Source organism: Alternaria incomplexa, assembly GCF_024043165.1.
Source record: "Alternaria incomplexa strain BMP 0042 chromosome Unknown scaffold_7, whole genome shotgun sequence".
In the NCBI taxonomy this organism is placed as follows: Eukaryota; Fungi; Ascomycota; class Dothideomycetes; order Pleosporales; family Pleosporaceae; genus Alternaria; species Alternaria incomplexa.
The window spans coordinates 1,711,652-1,733,946 of NW_026249856.1; the positions used below are offsets into that span (position 1 = coordinate 1,711,652).

Consider the following 22,295-nt stretch of genomic DNA (forward strand, 5'->3'; position numbering starts at 1 on the left):
TTTGTACACATCAGAAGCGCGGCGAATGCAAATGAGATTGCGCGCTTTTGCAATGTCTTGTGTTTACCTTTGCGAAATGGTAGTAATCATTCACGATGTTTGGAAGGTTGAATAGTGATGTATTTATCTTCCAAGGTTGCGTACAGAAATCTAGGTACCTACTTAACAAACGCGAGGTCGCTTCCTCGGCTCAACTTCGATTGTAGGCTTTAGCATATCGACACTCCAGACATGCGTGATAAGTATGAGACGCCCGAAGTCGGGACAATCAGGAAAGACGCATTGACATACCAGGAAGCCATCGAGAAAGGACAACGCCTTTTAGCTCTCACAATCGCAGATATCACCGACGGCCCGCCTCAAAGCCAATTCCAGGACGTTGGTGATCTGGAAATGTGGGGTTGGTGTACTTTCACTCTTGCTAGCCCGAATCCCACTCCTGCTACGAACCTAGTACGAGCCCTAGGCCCTACCCTCAAGTCTTCTCCCACCACAGCTGGTATCCTTACTAATCACGACGACACCGTTACGATCGACGGTAAGACCTATCCAGCCACCATGGCGCATATTCACAGCGTAATAGAACCCGAGGCCGGTATCTTGTTGGCAGAATGCAACACGACGCCGGAAGCAATGCTGAATCCATGTAGGAATCTAGATCCAGCGACGTTGGTACCCAAACTCCCAGAGCTGCGACATTGGTCCGATGTTGCTTTCTTGCAATGGAAGGATGTATGTACTAACTTTGGGTCTCGGTATATGCCAGAACTAAGACTTGTAGTAAGATACCAGGTTCTCAATGCGAACACACGAGCCATCTGTAGCATCACCCTTGCCTCTCTTCGTAAACAACGGCAGGAAACAGCTAAGCCAGGAATCTCGTATGACTCCTGGCTTCCGAGATGGCCAGGTATAGCTTTCCCAATAGAGTCTGAAGAGGCGATGGCGTTATGCGGCACACCCAATGGAAGTGGCGTACTGCATTTGCTCGCTCAGCATAAGGCAAAACTGGGCCACAAGACTATTCAGGAAGTATGCTTGTGCTATGAAGATGAAGATGAAGATGAGAAGGGGTTGCGAGAAGTTCCGACTCTGATATTCCATGTCGAGGATGTTTGAGTAAAGTTAGGTAGCGAGGCCGTAGTGGGGGTCGAGTACAGAGGGACTACATTAAGACCTTTGTAAAAGCATCGCCTAGTCCCCTCCCCACAAGCCATTCCTCGATTGCCTTCATATCACCTCTATTTACTCTTTGACCGCGTCGCTCACCGACTGTGTCGGTTATTTCAGTCATGTCCGGAAAGACCCGCCTTTCACATTGCTCTCGATGTCGCTCGCTGACTTTCTTGTGATGGGCCGGTATGTCGCCCCAGCTTTCCGTTTTGATGTACTTCATGTAATCATCGATACTTTGTGATCCGCCTTCGACGCACAGAAGACCTGGCTTGCCAGCGTAAAGAAAGCCGGTCAATTGGTAAGAAGGAGCGAACTTGATGAAATCGTCGCGCTTGGAGCGTGTGCTGATCGATGGGAAATAGAACCAAACTCTTACCAGCGGTCCAGCGTCCACAGTAGCAAGATCCAGCCCCAGTTCTGTCGTCTCGATTTCCATCAGGTATTCGACTGCAGCTTCTCTGATGTACTCAATTTTACTGAGCAGATCTTCATCTTCCGGAATGTCCGACGTCAACCGCGACGTGGCGGCCTTGTTCATCCATTGCGGTTGCTGCACCCGAACCTTTACCGACGGTGGGTCTAAAGGCGGCTCACTACCGCTAAATGCGAAAGGTACCCCGATATCCAGACGCAATGTCCTTGAGTTCGACGACTCTTCGTTGGGCGTAGATACTGGCAGGTCAAGGATGACTGGGATGACCGGCGTATATTTGGCTGCAGATCTGGACCGAGCATCATCGGTATCGCGCAGGATATCTAGTATTCCCTGAGAGTTCTCGTCGAGTATGATCTCGTCAGGGTACATTGCCAACAAAAGCTCAACTTGGCCAATTTGAAGCTCTATCAGATCGGCTGGTAAGATCTGCCATTGTTGCATGTCTGTCATCATTGCACGATAGATGATGATAGAATTCCTGGAGGTCGGAAGTAGTCGGAGGGGGCTGCGAGATAGAGTGAAGTTTGATGCAGGTGTGACAGGCAAGAAGACGCGCACTAGCGGAAGAGCGAGGTCGGCGTCAATTTTCGGCCACCAGCCACAGGGTGAGCCACAACCGCCACCCGCATCCGGATTGTGAAAAGAGAAATCAGCATCAAGTATTGCACAATGATTTCGATCTAGATTCTATTTTTATTTTCAACAAAAAAGCCTGACCGCTATGCAGGTGGAGATGCCTGAGCTTATTAGCCTTAGTTTCGTCTTGTTCTCTTTCCCCTCCACGTACCTGCCACATGTCGATTATCACACTCGACGTTCCGTTCCTTCTGAGGACGCCTACAGCAGCCACATCGTTCAACCACGCAGCAGTTCCGTTTGTGTCGGTTTCAAATTGTCCTCGCAACATCGTGGGGGCACCATCCGCAGCGGGTGGGAGTCCTATCGTCTGAACGTATATGAAGGTTCCGTCATCGGTCTGGATATTGTATCGGGCGTCTGGTCGGAAAGCGCCTTGCGCGTCCGTAAGGCGCCAGTCCGCGCCGAGATTGAGAACTTTGCCTTACAAGATGTGAGTGACATGACGTCATGATACATAAGAGCACGAGGCACGAGCTGTCGAAGAGATATCCCAGCCTTCTCTCATGATCTTTGAAACACGATGACATGTTTAGGCCAAGAGGACTACTCACCACTTATTCTTGGGCCCTTGAAAGTGCCTCCAACGATAGGGATGACTATGCGTTCTTGCCCGGTTGGAATAGAACCGAGCGAGAATCTTTCTCCCAGGAGCGCTTCCATGTGGTAAATTAGGGTCATCTGAGGTGGTTCTGGTGCGCTTTGTGCCATTGTGAAGGTAGTAACAGCAGCAAGTGCAGTGATTGGGGTGAAGAGTCGCATGGTGAAAGCAGCGGTAACGTTGCTAGGTACTAGTTGGAAACTCTAAACGCAACGACATCATAGTCGCATAGCCAGAATATATACATGTGCTACAGTGCGGTGACAAGCTTCCATGCCGTCGCCAGGTACCGAAGATGACGTACAGCTTTAGGTTCCGCGTTCCTGCAGCAACCCCGCAATCGGCAATTCCTTTAGATCTACCCCAAATTAAGATGCCGGCTCATTTTCCACCACATCCCATGGGGAAAATTGGTCCCCCGTCGCATCGCATTCACTCACTTCGTCATTGACTACCGTTACCGACGGGAAATACGTTGTCGCGCGCGAAGATGTCATAACACAAGAGCGGTCTGCTATTCTCTCGTACTAGCCCGTGCCCAAGTGTGCCATCCTTCTGCACCTGCCGATCAGCAATGCAATCGATACGTGGCCCACTGCATCACGAAGACACGCCGACACCCGTATGAACGATAGAACGAGCATCAGGAAGGTCAATACCATGGCGCAATCGTTCGGCGCCCGACGTCTTTAGCTCTGTTGCGCAATCGCAAATCTACCGGCAGCCCTACCCGGTCGAGGCGGCTGGACACCACTGATCTTCGAAAGAATGCGCCGAGTTCCCAAGGTACGCTGCCATGCTTCACCTCAGTCTCTCCATAGCTTGCGAAACAGCTTGCCCGCTGGTTGGTTAACATAGCTGTAATGCACCTATCCAAAGAGGCGAGCACAAAATCTATGGGAAAAGATGAATACCTACCTAGGTGCCTCCCAACCTAGAAGTACACGTTGCCTTGGAAGCTCGTTGACTTTATCGCAACCCAGTATTTCAGTTTGTACCTTGAATAAGGCGCGAGGCACATTCCCTCTCTACCCATGATGCCCCAGCTCCATGGCATCGAAATTCACGCTTGCGGCCCATGAGCTGCTAACACGACACTCCAGGCTATATATGGTCGAAGCGGCACAAGTATGAGCATGCCTCATGGTTGCGAAATGATTGGACAGGCTCGCGCGCGAAAGCCAGAAGGTCCCATGATCACGAACAGGGCCCACCTTCAAGACGACTACCACCCACCTGTGTTATCTTTGTGGAGAATTTTCTTCACGACACGGCCTTCAATCGTGGCTCGAACGTCCAGCCAAGGCATCGTGGCCCACAAGCTGGACGGTGATCATTGCCCAGGCGTCAATGGGCTCAAATTCCAAACCGTGGCGACGCCCCTCAACATCACCCTAGGGTTGTTACGAAGCACAATCTTGTCCAAGAAAAAGATGAGCTATCGGGTTCTTCTCTCTATTGTCTCCCTGTGCAAGAAGGTAAGACGTCTCAAGCAAGTGACGCAACCTATAAATTTTCCCCGGCCGAATTTCCTTCACGATGTGGATATACCGCCGCGCCGGCCCGACCAGATCTCGTAGAATGCTTAGGCCATAGCATTTCGAATACAGTGGCTAGCGAATGTGACTTCCCCTTTGAAAGCAGCAAAATCAATTAAGGTCGTACTGTTCGAAGAAAAACCCGACTTCTTCGTTGCTCATGACTGACTGGCTGCATCGCTATCTCAGTCTTGCCAGCGAACTTTCACTCACCAACCAGACGGCATGCGTTAAGCAGACTGGTGTTTGTATCCATGCGTAGCAGCGGTGAAGCTGCTATCGCTAGCCACGGTATTGCTTCGGAGAGGGTATGGTTGAGTACTATTTTACTTCGTTGTGGAGTAGGCCAACTCATGTGCAATATGAATAGGTATAAAAGCTACAGGTTATGAATCATTCTACGATCAACTCTCCCATCACCTTACAAAACATTCCACAAGCACGCAGCAAAAGCAGCAATGAAGCTCTCTTCTTTTATCACCCCTGTTTGCCTCTTGGGCGTAGCAGCATCAGTCGAAATGACTCAGTACTCCACAGGATCCGGGGTCGAAGTGGGTTTTGAGTCCTTCGTCAAAGAGTACGATATCCCATGATTCTCCCGTAAACGGCAAGAACGACTAGAGCACTAACCCAAACTTGTAGGCTCTACGCCTCCGCGGAGGACCCGTCCGCTACAAGCACTTTTACCGATTTCTTCACACCCAACGGGCAGCTCATTGTTCTTGAGAACACTGCCACTGGCGCTGAAGAGATTGTCGCGCTGAAGGAGGAGCTTCTCCCCGTAGCAGGCAACAAGCTTTGGAATCATCTGCCCAACGTGACTACTGTCGACTCGGAAACGAGCGCAGAGAAGACATACCAGGTGCTTGGTGTTATCGAGACGAGATACGATGGTGGAAACTGCTCTCAGGCCTAGTACGTTCCAAAGTCACAACTCCGTGAGCATTGTACTAGTCTGATGGAGTATACTAACGATGCAACTCCCGCAGCTACTCGACCCGCTTTACCGTTACCAAGGACGCCAGCGGACTACCCCAGCTCACACCCCACAGTGGAAGCCTCGTCGCGTACGACGATTTCATCGTGAGCCCATCAAACACGCCGACCGATATAGCTTGTGGGGCTTAGTGTGAGCGCTGGGGGGCGCGGCCCACTGACCAAGATCTTTTCGCGAATTCGATTTGTACGCAAAAGGCATGGATATATTGCTAGCAAAAGTAGAGCACGTCACGTATTTAGTCTCATGTTATAGAATCACATTGATACTGTCTGTATTCAAGCAATCAAAGCGGCTCTAGCGCCATTTTCGTACCAAGATCGACTGAACTGATGAATGCCTACCCAGCGTGGCAATATCGACCGTACGCGTGTCAAGCTCACACTGGCTAGATTTATCACTACATCGCTGTACATGTAGACGTTGATAACAAGACGACCCGTCAACTCACAGCTGTCATTCCAGCTCTCACAATGATTGGTGTTCATAGTAAATATCATTCCATATTTGCTGATCTATTCTTTCCCACCAGTAACCCAGGCACCAAAAGTAAAGCAAGTCTCACAGACCAACCCATGTCCTCCAAAGACATGGTCAAGACGTCCGTGCGCGACAAATATGTCGTACTCGAAGAGGCTCCGCAAGGCTTCCACGGTGGCAAACAGAACGTCGGTGTCTACGTTGTGAAGTATCGCCCTTTGAACGAAACATGCGTCGAAAAGCGCGTGACTGCGTACCAAAATGGTGTCCATTCGATCCACAGCGAGATTGCCACCATGGAACAATGCCGGAATCATCCAAACATTGTATCAATCATGGATAGCGACACAGCAGATCTTGATCACACGTATGGTTCAATCTGGATGCAGCACTGCGAGCTCGGTTCTTTGGATGCGCTAATTATGCGGTACAAAGAACGCAAGATGCATCTCCCAGACGAAGGTTTCTTTTGGAAGGTTTTCTGGGATATTTCACAGGCTCTCTGCTATCTTTGGACGGGTCAGGATTACAAAAAGACACGCGATTACGCTATGCAGGGCCGACCAGTAGAGGGCCGCGTGCGTGGTTGGAACGCCATTCGTCATCGCGATCTAAAGCCAGCCAACATCTTGATGACATGGCCTAGACCTCTAGCTGACGACATGATGAATGGATACCCGATTATAGTACTCTGCGACTTTGGCTGCAGTGTAAAGTCTACGGATATTAGTTTGAACAACCAAGCCGCAAAGATACTCGCTTGGGAAAACGTAGCCTTCGAGCCTCCGGAGTCTACCTACAGCGAAAGAGGAGACATATATGCACTCGGTCTGATTTTGCTCTGCCTGGGACAAATGCGACAGCGTCCCAACATGGATGTTCTCGATCCAGAGTGCGATCCAGTAGGATACTCTAATTACTTCCAGTTGGAACTCGGGTCGCTAGTTGGGGAATGCTTGGAGCCTGATCCAAGTGACCGACCGGATCAAGAAATTTTACCTGTGGTGGTTTGGGAAGGCTACCAGGAGTGGCGCTCATACAGTGGCGGCGACGGGAAACCACTGCCAAAATGGGCGTTTGAGTAGATTCACGTATGTGATAGAGGCTCTCGGCATTTGGGTTGAATATGTAGGATTGTGAACAGAAGTGAATATGTACAAATTTATGAAGTCAACAATAGCGAAAATGGAGTGCTCGGCGATGTGGAGTTAATTGCCAGCAAGTTTCGTGATCGGTGGTGTGTTTGGGTAAAAGCTTGCCGGCATCGTAGGAATAGGAATGGGACTGGCTGTACCAAACGCAGTCTGGAGGTTCTCTTTCATAGTAGGTGCAGAGTAACCAGTGGGTGCGGCAGTTTGAGTGCTGGTAGTGGCTGGATAAGCGCTCCCACTTCCCTTCTTCAAGCAAAATCCGCTACCGTAACCATTCTGGCATTGATAGATGTTGTTGCTGCCTTTCTCAGTCCACATAGCCAGATCCTCAATGGTGATGTCTGTGCAAGGCGCCTTTTCTGCGCAGACGACTTTGACAGGCCCGCGGTTCAGACCGTATTCGACTGTTCCCTTCCAATTTTTAAATGTCATGTTGCTCAACTGCACGCCATTGCCAGCAATAGTGCTCATCGAAGCCCACTTTTGGTCGATATCTAGAGACCAGGCGTTGCCGTGACCGATGAAGTTCTCGAAAACAACATCTTCGACGTAGCCGCTACCACCGTTAGACTTGACCATCATCATCTGGTTAGATTTCCAGGTGTAGATGTTCTTGTATACAACGGAGGAGATGGCTGTGTCAGCGCCGAGAGAGCCCATGGCGCAGCCACCGCTCCAGTTGCAGTAGATGCTCTCAATTAGGACATTCTTGGAAGGCGACTTTACGGTAACGCACTCGTCTTTGTTAGTCACCATGATGTCATGTACCCAGCAGTTGGTACAGGTGACATCGACACCGTCGAGACCACCCCAGTCGCCTCCACGGATCGCCATGTTGTAGGCTTCGCCGTTCGTGCAGTTGTTGATTACGAAGTGGAACATGGGCGCGTCGACAAGAACTATGTCGTGGATCCCAAAGTTGTTCGATTTCTCAATGCGAAGAAGACGCGCGCCATTTCGCTTGCCGTTCTTGTGGTCTTGGTAACCATTGCCTGCAATTGTGATCAGCACTGTGACGGAACATGACCGATCTCGAATAGCATCCTTGCGTACCTTGAATAGCACCCTTGCCAGTGCTGCTGAACATCTCGAAGTCGTTGGCATTCCTGATGAACAGCATATTCCCAGCTTCGGTACCCGTGCGATAGATGATGCCGTCAAGCTGCAGCGCCCACGCCTTGCCACCCTCAAACGTAACCCAGGTGTTCAAGGCATAGTCTCCGGAAGGAACAACGACAGTACCACCTGCCTTGCAAGCACTGAATGCCTTGAGAAGGGCTGGTCCAAGATCTGTGGACTTATCCGCTTTCGCGCCATAATCCATAACGTTGCAGCTCTTCTTAGCCGTTTTGGCCGCGTGAGTGGTTAAAGGCCCGACCTTGCCCGACAGCTGTGCGAGTGCCGGTGCAATAGCAGCCGCCGCAAGCAGAAATTGCGAAAAATGCATCGTGAATGAAAGACCTGCTCAACAGGAACGAATGACTGGAGTGAAAACGAGCGACAACGAAAACAAGACTGAAGAGTGAGAAAATCGAAGCCTGAGAGTAGAGTGGGATATACGTGGATGGTGAGGCTAGACACGAAGGCCATCTGCAAATCCTAGCACAGATCGATGCCAATCTCATGTCCCTGGTGGGCCCGCAGAAATGATAGCGCCCCTATGTTGCACCCCCGGAAAATCCAAAGGCTGCGACGAGAAGCACCACGCTGCCGTTATGTTTACTGATCCAGCAGACCGTATTGGCGCCATGGCAGTATGCTTATCCCCCGTGGAAGGCAGATAAATTGTCCGAAATTCCCAAAAGCATGCTAGAGCGCGCGTCAGCTCATCTATCGCGAACACGCCTGAAGCAAGCGAGCCGACGACCGTCATGTCGGTAATGCTTGTCGTAATGCTTAGTATAAACGTGTTTCAACGTGTGCACCTCGAACTTCGGTGGCGCAGGCCTTGAGGCCGCTTTGCCTGATTGATTGATGGATTACTATCTGTTGGGTGTTCGTGGAGATGAACAGGTGCGGGACGAAGCCGATGTCGTCAGCTAGGAAGGGATTCGTGGAAACACGGGTTCACAACTCATGAAGGAGCAACGTGCGCCGAGGCCATTTGATGAGTTCCTTCCGTAGCAAAATGTCCCGAAAAAAAACGTATCGCAAGCAGCGAAATATGTGTTGACACTGCTGAGTAGATTCATCCTTAGAGAAAGATGGTGGCTGGGAATGGAGCTGTCCATGTAGGTTCGCTTCAACGGGTGACGCGTTGACATCGGAACGCTCGGAATCGATCGGAACGAGACGAGTCGCATCTCGCCCAACTCACGACGAGTTCATTTATCGTATCTTTGATAGGTGTAACTACGCCGCACAGCACATCCGCGAAAGCAAGACAGGGCAACCAGGGCCAAGATCTATCGCCATAATGCACAACGAACCATTCGTCAAGATATAGGTACATGCAACTGTATTCCATACAAAATATCTACTAGTACAACGCCATGTCGCACGAGGCATGTGCCGCAAAACATACAGATAAGAAGCTAAAAGAGCAAGTTTGTCCGAATAAACCTAACAGCTATACCTCCCTGACCGTTTATATCAACGCCTTGCATACCAAACGCAACATAAATATGAAATACCCAAAGTCCTCAATGCTCTCTTCTTTTGCCCATCAAAGTTCCCGTAAAGCATTCAATAAACCCTTTTTCAAAACACCAAACACCATCTCCTCAATGAACTCATACCCTTACAAATAACCCATCCAGAGCGGATCGCACTGACTCAACTTAGCCGGATGCACCGCAACAGCCACCAAGTCCACTACTGTCTGGTTCGCAGGTAGATTGGCGCCCGTGGGCAGGCTGCCAATCGCGCTGGCCCTCTTGACTACCAGATCGCTATTACTCTGCACACTCTCCCTGAGCACCTCGGGAGTAAGCTGGCTGGCCTTGTGCTGCGAGGTGAACCAGTGATTCATCTCATCGCGCATAAAGATGCTGAGTTGCATCTCTAGCTCGCCCTCGGGTTCGATCAAACAGCGCGCGACTGTCATGACACTAGGAGCGAAGATGCCTTCGAGATTCAACGGCCCCATGAGAGTTTGTAGGTTGGGTGTGAGGCGGAAAGGTACTGGTTCCGAGTTGTGCAAGATGGGCTTGCCAACTGCCATGCTCGGAATCAGCTCGGAACCCCAAATGCGGCCGCTAGAGCGCGAGACGCTGATCTTCTGGGGGAAGCGCGTATTCATATGCATGACATAGGTCATGAACGTGAGCGCAGCGAGTTGGTAGCTGAAGGTACGGCGGAAGAGCCAGAAGTCGGCGAAGGTGGGGAAGGTAGCACGGAAGTAGTCTTGGATGACCGTCGGGGGCACGTATTTCTCTTGCACAGCAGCGAATGTCTCGAGGCGAATGCTGTTGGCGTGATCAAGGTTCTTCTGTTGGGGTTGGGTCAGAGACTGGCGGCTTGCATGCGCGTTTGAAAAACTTACTGGCTGGAGTGCTCGCAGCTTCTCGATGCTGAAGAGCACGGGTTCATCCTTATTGATACCATTCTTCCGGCAGTAATCCTCGTAAATACCTTGCATATTGATATATGAAGGGTCGTCTTGTACCATACGCACACTAGGGGTAATCGGTACCATAAGCGGAAGATGGAACTGCAAATTTCTTCGCCGGCTCTCCTTGCGCTTAGCCAGTATGCCGTTGAAGATGCGGAAGAGTTGTAGGATACGCTCCTCGCGCCTGGAACTTCTAGCAGCCGGGAACTGAATAGCGAAGGGGTGCACGCTTCCATCGTGACCACGGATCTTGAGACGGCGATGGCAAATACCGACACCACGCACCAGTTCCACATCTGGCAGGAAGCGTTCAATGCGCACAAAGTCGGAGTTCTTGTCGCGATGTTGCAGGTACTGCCCAGGCACTTCCACATCGTCGAACTTGAGGAAGCGGAACTCACTAAGCTGATGCGTATACTGTTCGAGCGGAACTGTGAGCTTCCTGCGATCGAGCCTTTCCTCGAAGCGATTTCGCCATGTGCGTAGCTTCTGAATGTACTCGTACATCGTTGGCTTGTTGGTAACAAAGTCCTTTTCGAAAGCCTTGCGAATGTGAGGTGGGAGGACCGACTCGGCGAAACGTGTTATGTTTGCTTCGGTTGATTGCGGTAGCTTGATCTCCCTCGCATATAGGTTAGGCTGGCGACCGACATATGACAGACCATCGTTGAGCAGAGCAACGATGAGTCGATACGCATCCTCGTCAGGTGGGCACTTGAAGTTCTTCTGGATCTGGTCAAGCATCGTCTCCATGGAGAGAGCGAGGAGAGGGAAAGCCGTTTTGAGGATAGCGCTGATCTCTTCGACATGATCCCACGGCTTCTTCGGCGCTGGGGCTGCGTCGCTAGGGGCTGGTGCACCATCTTGCGTAGCAGTTTCTGTCTTGACAGTGCCGTTGGGCGTGCCGGTCGCAGCAGCCTTAATATCCGCACCTGCGGTTGTTGGCCGGCTGCCGGTGCTGGATCCGGGCCTGGTTTCTGGCGAAGCCTGCTTCGTTGCGGGCGACCCTTGCCCCTGTTGTTGCTTGGCTTTTGCAGCCTTCTCTTTTGCCTCCTTCTGCTCGTGCGTCTTCTTGAGAACCGCCATATCCTCTCGCGTTGTTCGAAGATGGCAGTACAATGCCTGAGGATACGTCTTCGCCAATTTGCCGAGAATGGATCTGGCGATCGGCGCCTCTTGTCGTGACAAACTGTTCAATAACTGTGGAATGTAAGTTATCCAATACCATGCCGGTGTATCACCCTTGAACTCCTCGAACTTCTCCGCCAACTTCCTCTCCGGATTGTCCAAACTGAGCAACCACAACACACGTCCCAACAATTTCCTTGACTTGGCGTTCTTGAACTGGCTGGCTGCTTCGAGATAGCAACTGAGTGCTGCCTCGGCCCTCTCCAGATTCTGCGGCTCCTCCTTGAAGAGCATGTCGTTGTATCGGCCCCACTCCGCCCACGCCTTCGGGAGCTTGATATCGAAGTACAACGCGGTACCGAATGCCTCGCCGGCTTCGTTCTTCTGACCCAGCTTGGCCAAGAACATACCCTTGAGCGTGTAGAACTCTGCCTTCTGGTTGGGTCCAAAGTAGTTCAGGTTGGTGTTGTTGATCACGTCCAGCCCACTGTTGAGATCGGCCTTGATCTGGTAGTGACACTTGGCCTGTTCGCGCAACTTGAGGAAAGCTTCTTGAATCTCGATGTTTGGGAGGGTGTAGATACGTCCAAGCTGGTTGATGCAGACTTCTGGCAAGTTGTGCTTGCGTGCGACGTGCGCGAAGCGGTTGATGATCCATGCCGTCTCGTGGTAACCTCTGTAGGCAAAGGAGTTGCCGCTAGCGTTGTTCTGAGTCGGCGGGAGGAGGTTGAGGTAGACGCCGTTGATCAACTGGAAGATGTGTTGTCGCCAGGTTACCAAGTCTTGCCACGCGTTGATGTCGTCCCAAAAGTTCGGTAAGCGGTCGCGCCAAGTGCTGAGGAGCAGCTTCAGCTCTTGAGATTTGACATCAAGGTTGACTTGCGTAGTCTGGGCAAGACTCTGGCAGATAACACTGGCATCATGAAGTTCGACAAGCTGCTGGAAGTGTTGAAGTAGCGGGATATGGGCCTGGGTAATGCGTCTGGGCAACTGGTGCCATTTTCTGATCGAAAGTTGAATGGATTCATCGCACAGTCGATGGAACTCCGGTTGCGATTCTTGCTTGTTGTGAAGCTTGAGAAGAGACATGAAAGTTTGGAAGAATACTCGTCGTGGTGTGGGCGCGTCGCTGACAGCTTTGATGGTTGCATCAAGCTGCTCGCGGGTCTCAGCATTCTGCCAAGCATCGAATACGCGCCAGGTTGATTCCAGGTAAAGATCGTTGAAGTTCTCGTGCTTGGCAAAGTCGCTCAAGATCTCCCATTGCTGAAGCTTCTGCGCGCAAATCACCCAGTGATCCTCCCAAAGCATGTACTCTCCGGTACTAAACGGCAGAACTGAGGTGCGGGCCTTGATCTGGGCAGCCTCGTACATCTGCTGTGCCTTGTCCCAGATGCCGCACTGCTCGTATGATAGAGCAGCGTTGCTCTCTATGAATTGGCAACGTCGCCGCCATGTTCCGTAGAACAGGTCATCCTCTTGTAGGCCACTGTAAATTTCCAGTAAGGCGTCCAGGTTGCTCTCGCGTAGCTTCTCGACATCCACGACAGGTGAGATAGCGGAGTCTTCCATGTAGACAGCAGCCGTGTACCATGCGTTGTAGGTCTGAGCGAGGTACTTCATGATGTGAGGCGGGAACTTAACTCGCGGTCTAGCATGGACGATGGCGTCAAGCATGGTCGCAACACAGTTGGGTCGTTTGTCGAGTTGACGAGAATGGTAGTCCTTGGTGAGCAGTGCGGCCATACCCTTCTCGAGATCGCTCTGGTCATCCTTCGTAAGCGCCGTCCATGCCAGCGGGAAGAAAGCGATCCAGATGTCATGAGCAAGGTTACTATCGGTGTGTTGTAGGTGACCAAGTGGTTCGAAGATGTCCTTGATCTTGATGTCGGCCAATTGATTGCAGAAGCGGCGATGACCGTTTACAAGATTCTCCAGTTCGTCATCAACCATGACGTCGGCGATCCTCGGATCCCTGCCATATGAACCAAATAAAGCGGTGGGTTGCATGAGACGGAAATCTTCCGAATGAAGCTGTGCCGGCGTGTTCATTTCGACCGATCCAAACATCAAGTGGATGACTTGACTGAGCCAGTAGCTGTCGGAGAGTGTATCCCAATTCTGGGACGCAAGCACGTAGCTCAGGCGACTGGCTGCTGTGCGACTCAAGCTCTTATCAAAGATGGTCATGTATCGGTTGCGCATCTCAACATCCTGCGCTCGAGTACCAATCAGGAATGCGTGCTCCATCCGTACGGTAAGCTCACTCCTAGTGATCTTGGGGTCCTCGTAGATACGAATTACCAGGTCCAAGAAGCGAGTCAGTAGCGAAGTGTCGGCGCGGTGCTCGAAGAGCAACATCTTGCTTAGGACTGCCGTCTTCTCCTTAAGTGTGGGCACCGGCTCGGTGGAGTGGAAGATCCATTCTTCGACGAGATCTAGTACCTTCATACAGACAGAGTTGGTCTGAGATCGTTCAACAAGTGAAGCCAGCACGCTGAGATATGGCCTTCGGTTCTCGCCAAGCTCATTCATGCGCGCAGCAAGGATGTCAACTGTCTTCAGTACCAGATCAGTCTGAATCTCGACCTCACGAGGGTCAGTAGGTGGGTTGGCTCCTTCGGGGCGCATAGCAGGTGGTACTGGCTGTCCTGGAATGCCGCTGGTGCCGGCAAGGTGGTCCTTGGCCATCTTGCCCTGGAAGGCCTTCATGACCTGTGGAATGTGTTGATCGATCTCCTCAGGCCGCTTTTGGCACAAAGTCCACAAGATGTTGATAGCACTGACGTAGGAGCTATTGGAGAGAGCTTCCGTAGCAATCGTACCAAGGAAGTTTACGAACTCGGTAGAGGGCGACTCTTCAATGTTGCCTTCATCATCCGTAACAGGCTCAGGCATGACCTCGAGGATGCGCTTGAGGATGGGCTTCAGCTTCATTGTGCCGTCGTCCGACTCGTCGGTTGCGTGAAGACTGGCCTGCACGTCGGGGTTCTCAGAGCGAATTGGCTTCTCCAGGATCTTCTGGAATTGGGGGATGCGCTGCAGCACCCACTCATCCGACTTAACATTCACAATGACTTTTACAATCTGGAGCGTGTTGATCATGCGTGTGCTGAACACTTCCGGCTTATCCTCTTGCTTCATCTCGGTCAACAAGATCTCCTCGATCTTCTTGCTGAGCATGAGATCTAGGTCCACATCGCTCCATAATCGCGGCGAGAGCAAGTCGTGCAATAACTGTACAGCCTTCTTGCATATCTCTGCAGGTTGTGGTGTGGTAGTGGTAACCGCTGTGGGGTCCTTGGATTTTGGTGAAGCCACAGGGAAGCGTTCTGGAAGGTAGGCGATGAACTGAATCAAGTACTTGATAAGCATCATACGAATGCCAGGTCCGGCCACGAAACCCCTCGATGAAGAGTTGGTGACTACTGCCGACCCGTCTGCTCGTCTCTTTAGTGCTTGAGGCGACTGAGATGGACGTTCGACAGGACCGGCGCTCTCGCTTGCTGTACGTTCTTCCCATGTTCTGATTAGGCTGATGAGATTCAACGCGAGCTTCTTTGCATCGGTCGAGGGATTCGGAGGTTGCGCAATTTTTGACAACGCCGTAATGATGATGGAGGATAAATGTTCACGACCTTCGTAGAACAAGTCCGGATGACGAACCACGAAATTGAAGATACTCATCAGCTGCTGCAAGTTCGAGCTTTCTTCAGATAGAATCTTGCGAGGATACTGGATCCAGCGAGGCATCTTGGCGTCACCACCGGGCATTCGCTTCTTCAGAACAGGAGCCATAAGCTCAAGCGCCTGCATTACCAAGGATCGACCCTCGTTTTGGTGTGCTTTGAGAAGGGCTTGATAGACTTGAACGGCGATCTTGACAGGAGTGTCGAATGCAGCGATGAAGAAGGCAATGAGCACGTAAGCTGCGTACTTGTTGATGATGTCTTCAAGCTTGATGTAGTTCCAGGCAAACTTGATGACGTCTTTGCGAGCATCTTGTATCATCCCGGGGTAGTGCTTGAGGAGGAGTGTGGTGAGCTGAAGGAGCTCCATCCGTGAGTGGTCGACACCAAGCTGGGCCGTGTCTTCTGAGAGCTCCAGGGTGGACTGCGGTTTCCATAGCCGGCTGTGGATTGCCTCAGTCATGGCCTTGTCCATGAACTTGGTACCTTTGGCCTTTGGGCCGAACAGGCTGTCCCAGTTGCGTTTCACATCCATGGCGAAGATGGGGTTGACGATGTAGCGGAAGATGAACGTCTTCGTCTTCTGGGAAGAGTTACGGGAAGTGTACAGATCGATACACTTGTTCACAATCGTTTTCCAGTAATCCACAGACTCACTGGAGATGATCTGGTCATAGATGAAGTCGAACAGGCGCGGTGAGGCTTTCAGCTCCTCAGATGTGACAGCATCTACTACTTCGAAGAAGAAATCCAGATTGTTCGGTTCTTGTTGCAGGTACGTGGTGAAGATGATCATGATCTGATCACCAGCTTGTTCTGTTGCCAGACGTAGCTCCGAGTCGAGGGTGTTCACCCTGAGCTTCTTCTCCAGTCCCCTGGCTGCATCGAACAGACCCTTTCGCAGCTCTTCGTTCGAAACGAGCCAGTTACTCGTCTCTTCGGATTGGCTGAGAGCGTACGCAATGTGAATACCGTTGAGTTGAGCCTGGCACTTCTCCTTCTCGGTACCCTCAGGGTTCATGGCGCTCAGGAAGCCAGACGCGTCTTCTGTCACCTGCTTACGAAGTACTTCGCTTGCTGGGTTCTCGAGTAGCTGTGCAAAGAAGCGTCCCTGGGTCTGGTCCTTCAAGTTGGGTGCGAAATAGTCCCAAGCCTCCTTGGGATACATACAGAGGTACTTGATCAACGGCTCTCTGAACGGGCTGTAGTGCGTCCTTCTAAGTGCCGTCTCAAGCTCGATAACCTTCTCGATGATTTGCTTGAGGAACGTCGCAGCGGCCGCCGGGAGCAGGTGGAAGATGTTGAAGATACCGGTGACGATCTTCATCTTGGGGTTCTGCTCGATCATGGTGAACGAGATCTTCTGTAGGCTGTTCTGGTCCGCAATGCTCTTGAGGTGATCAAGGAGACGTGTCCCAATCTCTACCTTGAAGTAGTTTGTGAGGAGCTTTAGCAACCGTGCCAGACCGTCAAGGTTCTCCACAGAGAGCTTTCTTGGATCCTGAAGGTTGACAAGGATAGGACGGAGTCCACTCTGGAGGACATCTTTGGGCAGTTTGTTTGTGGCTGAGATAACGCCAGATAAGCCGATGTTCGCCGCCTCAATCACTTCTGGAGACTTCGAATATAGGCACTTGAAGAAGACAGCGATAATGCGGAGGAAGGTCTGGTTCGGCGGAGTCGTGCTAAACTCAGGGAAAGTTTGAGCGGTGGAGAGGAGGCGGATGCATGCAACTCGCAGGTTGACGATGTGATCTGCGTTCCGCTGCTCAAAAGGCTTGCTTGCCAAATGCTCGTCTTCGGCGTCGGCTAGTGCCAAAGACTCCATCAATAATCTCGTCAGCTGTTCGTTGAACTCGAGGATGTTGTTCTTGAGCTTCAAACAGAAAGTGATCGCGTCGATATAGGCAATCTGAATACTGAACGGTAGTGCTCGCAGCGGCTTCGTCCAAATCGGCAAGATGAGTCTGTCCTTCACCGGCGTGATGAGATCGCTGACACTCAACTCGGTCACATCTGACAACACCTGGAACGCTTTCTGGGTTGCATCGCGCACACTCTTGTTCATATGCGAGAGATCACCCACGAGCTGTTGGCAGAGCTTCAGGGTAATATTGTTGCCCTTATCGAAATCTTCCTTGGTCGTCTTCTTGTGACAGCGTCGGATGAGGTCTTGGATGAGACCTTCTGCTTGTATGCGCGTCTTCGAGTCGAGATCGATAGGCATGTCCTTCATGACAAAGTTGAGTGCCCTAACAAGTTCGAAATGGCGGGGTACGAGCCATGATTGGGGAAGACCCAGTTGTTTGATCATGATTTCAATACCCCGAGTTCCGCCAGACTTCATGAACCAGTCATCGGCGTGACAATTGTGGCAAAACGTACTTGACAGCTCATTGAAGAACACGAACTTGTCCAAGGAACTATCATTGCCGAAGATTGCCTTCGTAGCGTCGCGCATTGTGATGATGGCTTGCTCAGCAGCGTCCCGCACTGCGCCGTGTTCTGACGCCAGAGACTCCCCAATAGCTTCAGAGATGACATCGCTCTCAATCACGACAGGCCCTTCTCCTGAATGCACGTCGAACGGCTTGTTCTTGTGTTTCAGAGTGGCAAATTGCGTTCCGAGCTCCAGAAGCGTGAAGTGCTTTGCCAAGTTGCTTACCAGAGCCTCCGCTTCCGACTTCAGCTCCGGTACTGAAACAGCAAAGATGCTCGCCTTCAGCAGTTTCTTGAGAGTCTCCTGTTCTACAGTCTTCTTGGTGATGGACTTTTCGCGCTCTGATGCGGTGAGGATGTCGTATCCCACATCGAACTTCTTGGCACACAAGTCGTTCGCTTGCAGGCGTACTAGCTGGGCGAAGTCTTCTGGCAAGCTGTCGAAACCGACCAGCAGCTTCGTATGTGCGGTGATGAGGCGAAGAGCCTGTTGCTTATGGAACGTGTCAGACTTCTTGGCTGCTGGAGTCTTTGGAATTTCGTGGAGCTTCGCGATGGCGGTGTCGATGCCTATCGCTGCGGGGAAGGCGCGATCTTTGGTAGATCCAATGAGTCGGATGTCAATAGACGACTGATCATCAGAGTACGGTTTGAAATCCAGTTCTGGTGGGCCAGTGATGAACTTGCGATTGCGTCCGCCAAGCTTTCCAAGAATGCGCATCGTGGTATGAGCGTGGAAGTGGCTGTACGGGTTAGGCTTCAGATGCTCCCATAGTGCAGCCATCAGCTCGTCGATGACTGGAGCCATGATCGGGTCCAGATAGTCCGCGGTGAGATTATCCACGCAGAGCTCTAGAGTACGAAGACCCTGACCGACAAGATCCGAGCCAGCACGCAGAGCAACGACCAGTGGTCTCATCAAGTAACTGAGATGTGGCAACAGGTTACTAAGTCGTGCCGGCACTGTGAGAGATAGTTCAACGAAGAGATCCCTTTCAGCCGGCTTGCGCGCCGTCAAAAGAAGGTTGTTGAGCACGTCGAGTAGCATTTCCAGCAGGGGAAGGATTTCTTTGTACAGATGCTCGAATCTACCGCCACCAATACTTCTGAATAATGACCTAAGCAGGAGGAAGTAATTCATGGGTTCTTCGGCAGTCGTGGACAGCTGAATCGACTTCGTTATGATCTTGCTGACGTGTGGTAATAGCACTTGCTCATTCTGGGCAGAGAAGAGCGTAACGGCCATGAAGGAAAGTTTGAAGAGGCGAAGGAGGATGGAGGACTTCTTCACATCGGCAGTGCCAACCTCTTCGATTCGGTCCATAAGAAATTGCAACAGCATCCCCGAAAAGCTGGGTGATGTAGCCTCGGAAGCGAGAAGGAACTGTGGAACGTGAAGTAACGCCGGGTGATCGAACATCATATCGTACAAATGGGGTATCTCGGATGAAAACACTTCGTGGAACGTGGCTGGATCGATGTGGTGGAAGACAGTTGCAAACGTCTCCAAAAGGTCCTTCTCTTCCTTGCCACTCGACATCATATGCTGGTTGCCCATGAAATCTCCCGGTGACAAGCCTTGTGTTTCAGGGGTCTTTTCAGTACCGTAGTAACGGAACACCTTGGCACCTTCGCGGAAAAGCTTGATAAGAACTTCCACCTCTTCCGCGTTGTAGCCAAACGACACTTCATGCCAGTTTGCAGACGCGTTGGTCGGATCAATCTCGTCCTTGATCTTGGCTGGGTTGCAGGCTCTTAGCTGATAGAACAGATTCTTCAGCCCATGGAGCAGGTTCTTGAACAGAAACTTGTTGTCGGCAATGGGATCGGAGCTCCGGTCTCGTGGGTTGGACGTCTTGATGGGTGTCGCGTTGGAAATGTCGATTTCGTCCCAATCCGGGGGGTTTTCCTGGACAGCCATGTGGTTCTCGTCGACCGCATCAATGGACGGTTGGCTGTACTGAGCTGAGAGCTTGACAGCGTTGTGGTATTGTCGGTTCATTGCCGCGAACTTGTCACCGATGGCATTCAGTATCATGATCAAGAAGTATCGCGCGTCCTCCTTAGGTTCCAATTTCGCGATGCACTCTGCCATGTTCAGCAGAAGCTTCGCGCTCATGGTCTGGAAGCTGGTTCCGGGAAATGTGTCGTGCAAATTCTTCGTGTAAACCTCAACTGTGCGTCGAATCTGCTCTTTCGACAGAGATTCTCGCAGATGGTGGATCAGATCGGCCAGCATGCTGTATGCGAGCGGACGCATGGTCTCGTACACTGTCAGGCCATCCCCGATCAATGTCTTCTCGTCCAGTAGCTCGTCAATCTTCTTGAGGAAGATTTTGCGGAAGTTGAAGTTGATGATATGCCTAATAGCGACTAGTAGCTCTTTCCGTGCGCCGGACTTTTCGCGTGGACAGTCCTTGAGCAGTCGGACGACGATATCAGGAAGGGTCGGAAGGAAGTCGTTCAGCTGGTTTGCATACACCCTAAGTAGGTAAGCCAGAAAACTCATGGTTTTAACCTGAGCTGTTATGAAGTCGCCAAATGCCGCGCGATTGCGAATGTCTTTGCTGACACCAGTGAAGATTTTGCCCTGCGCCTTGGCCTCCTCATGTGCCTTCTCTTGTGGCTTCGCCTGGAGCAAAAGTACGTTCTTGATCAGTGGTACAAAAAGTTTCACGTTTTTGTTCACACAGTTCCTGTAGGCCTGGAACAGAGATACCACAATTATTGGACACTCTGCGAGGACCTTGAACGACTGCATTCCCTTGAGCAGCATACGCGTTTGCTGGTGTTCCGATCCGATATCGCCTGCGGAACCAGATGTGAGGGCGGTCGCTGGCGAGCTCGGGCGTGGGGACTGGGAGAATTGGTGGTTGTTCGGGGTGGAAGGGACGCCTTGCGAGGCCGAAGCTGTCGTGTTGCTGTCGAAGGTATCGTGCACCGCCTGCTCCATCGTCTCGAACATTTCCTGAATCAGATCCAAGAATGGCTGAACTCGGTCCGCGAGCGCCTTGGTTTGGTGGCGCTGAAAGTCCATGATGGTCTTCATGCACAGAACCGCATTGTCCTCGTTCTCCAGCTTCACCAAGCTCATGAGTTTGTCGACGATCTTGGCCGCGTGCGGTTCTATGGCTTCGGTCGGGTTCATCGGAAGACGGTGCAGGATCTCGAGGACACAGTTCCGTATGCGCTGTTTCTGAGTCAGAAGGCTGTAGAGTTGTCGCAAGTTGTGCGCTCACCTGTTCGGGCGACGTGGAAATGAAGACCGGGTTGCCATCTAATATCTTGAGGAACACAGGGACGAGGTGATTCAAGAACGAGGCGTACTGCTGCCCTTGGCAGTAGTTCTCAATGTTGTCCCGGATTTCAATCGCCTGGGTGCCCTTGACTCTGAGATCTGCGCCAGTCAGCCTATGTTCTCTTGTGATGATGCGCGCGCATGTTGTGGGCATGCAGCGCGTGCAATGTAATGTGTACCAGAGTTTGGGTCGTCCAACTTGGAGGCCATAGCCTCGAAGTTGTGAGTCGCCATGGCGATGTTGCGTGCAGCCTATAGCCGCTCCTCCACCTTGTCGAAGTCCTCGTAGACTGTGCCCTGCAATGGCGCAGCTATCCAGTATGTGGCGCGATCAATGTAGCGGAAGACAGGCGCATTGGTCTCGGTGGCACGCGGTGGTGTGTGGAATCGGGTGCAGGTCGCTGCTGTGTCGAATATTAAATTTTGAAAAGGAAGGTGCAGGCGAGATGGCCTATATGGTCATTACAATCGTTATTGTGGAAGTGAGGCCTGGTGGTGGGGCGAGGGCGCGTCCCGAGTGCGGGTATGGAGTCGCGACTTGGAGTGATGGATGAGCTTCTGCAGAGCACTTAGCCTGGAGCTGACGAGCGAGGGAGGCACGCCGACCCCCAAAACTTAGCGCGTCGCTCTCATTGGTTGGCGCCACCCCTGTGCGCCGTGCGGGTGGCACCTTCCAAACCATGTCCGGCATATATCCAACAGTCATCTCTCTACACCAGACTTCAGCTGGTTTTGGCAACCTGGTGTTGATGTGTGCTTCTTATGTGATTTGGGACGTGATGGATATTATTGAACGCGATTCATCGCGCCACCATCTGCAAAATGCATGTGCGAAACTCCTGCAGAGCCGCGACGGCAACGCATTCCTTCCAGTGCATGCTTCGGCGGACTAAGATCACGACGAACACTGCATTCAGAAGTTCACGGGTCAAATGGGACCTGACGCAAGATACAAACACTGTACATCTATCCAACTACCTGCCGTCGCTTGACTCACCCTTCATAACCTCCCAGTCATATTCAATTCTGGCGTTATATTGTGTGAAACAGAGAACATCACCATAGTTATACAAGGCCACGCATCCACGTCCGGTCTTCCGTCTAAGATAAGAAATGGAAAGGTTGACATTTACATTGTTGGAGAGGCGCACCATGGTATTCGATGTCAAAATG

The 22,295-nt window shown here is 51.6% G+C and overlaps 5 protein-coding genes across 5 annotated transcripts; 2 read left to right on the forward strand and 3 right to left on the reverse strand.

Annotated features, from left to right (window-relative positions):
• Positions 1-1,165: 1,165 nt before the first annotated feature.
• J4E90_005785 (uncharacterized protein) lies at positions 1,166-2,408 on the reverse strand (the record flags this gene model as incomplete). The annotated part of the gene is made up of 2 exons (XM_051435337.1): positions 1,166-2,038; positions 2,400-2,408. The coding sequence occupies 2 exons, from the start codon at positions 2,406-2,408 to the stop codon at positions 1,166-1,168; spliced, it is 882 nt and encodes a 293-aa protein (XP_051291361.1).
• Positions 2,409-4,905: 2,497 nt separating this feature from the next.
• J4E90_005786 (uncharacterized protein) lies at positions 4,906-5,303 on the forward strand (the record flags this gene model as incomplete). Its single annotated transcript, XM_051435338.1, has 2 exons — positions 4,906-4,964; positions 5,030-5,303. 2 exons carry the CDS (start codon positions 4,906-4,908, stop codon positions 5,301-5,303), a joined length of 333 nt encoding a protein of 110 aa, XP_051291362.1.
• A 656-nt stretch (positions 5,304-5,959) lies between these two features.
• J4E90_005787 (uncharacterized protein) lies at positions 5,960-6,949 on the forward strand (the record flags this gene model as incomplete). Its single annotated transcript, XM_051435339.1, has 1 exon — positions 5,960-6,949. The coding sequence occupies one exon, from the start codon at positions 5,960-5,962 to the stop codon at positions 6,947-6,949; it is 990 nt and encodes a 329-aa protein (XP_051291363.1).
• A 123-nt stretch (positions 6,950-7,072) lies between these two features.
• J4E90_005788 (uncharacterized protein) lies at positions 7,073-8,462 on the reverse strand (the record flags this gene model as incomplete). The annotated part of the gene is made up of 2 exons (XM_051435340.1): positions 7,073-8,007; positions 8,069-8,462. 2 exons carry the CDS (start codon positions 8,460-8,462, stop codon positions 7,073-7,075), a joined length of 1,329 nt encoding a protein of 442 aa, XP_051291364.1.
• Positions 8,463-9,755: 1,293 nt separating this feature from the next.
• Positions 9,756-21,356, reverse strand: J4E90_005789 (uncharacterized protein; the record flags this gene model as incomplete). Its single annotated transcript, XM_051435341.1, has 3 exons — positions 9,756-21,014; positions 21,064-21,221; positions 21,302-21,356. 3 exons carry the CDS (start codon positions 21,354-21,356, stop codon positions 9,756-9,758), a joined length of 11,472 nt encoding a protein of 3,823 aa, XP_051291365.1.
• Positions 21,357-22,295: the final 939 nt, after the last annotated feature.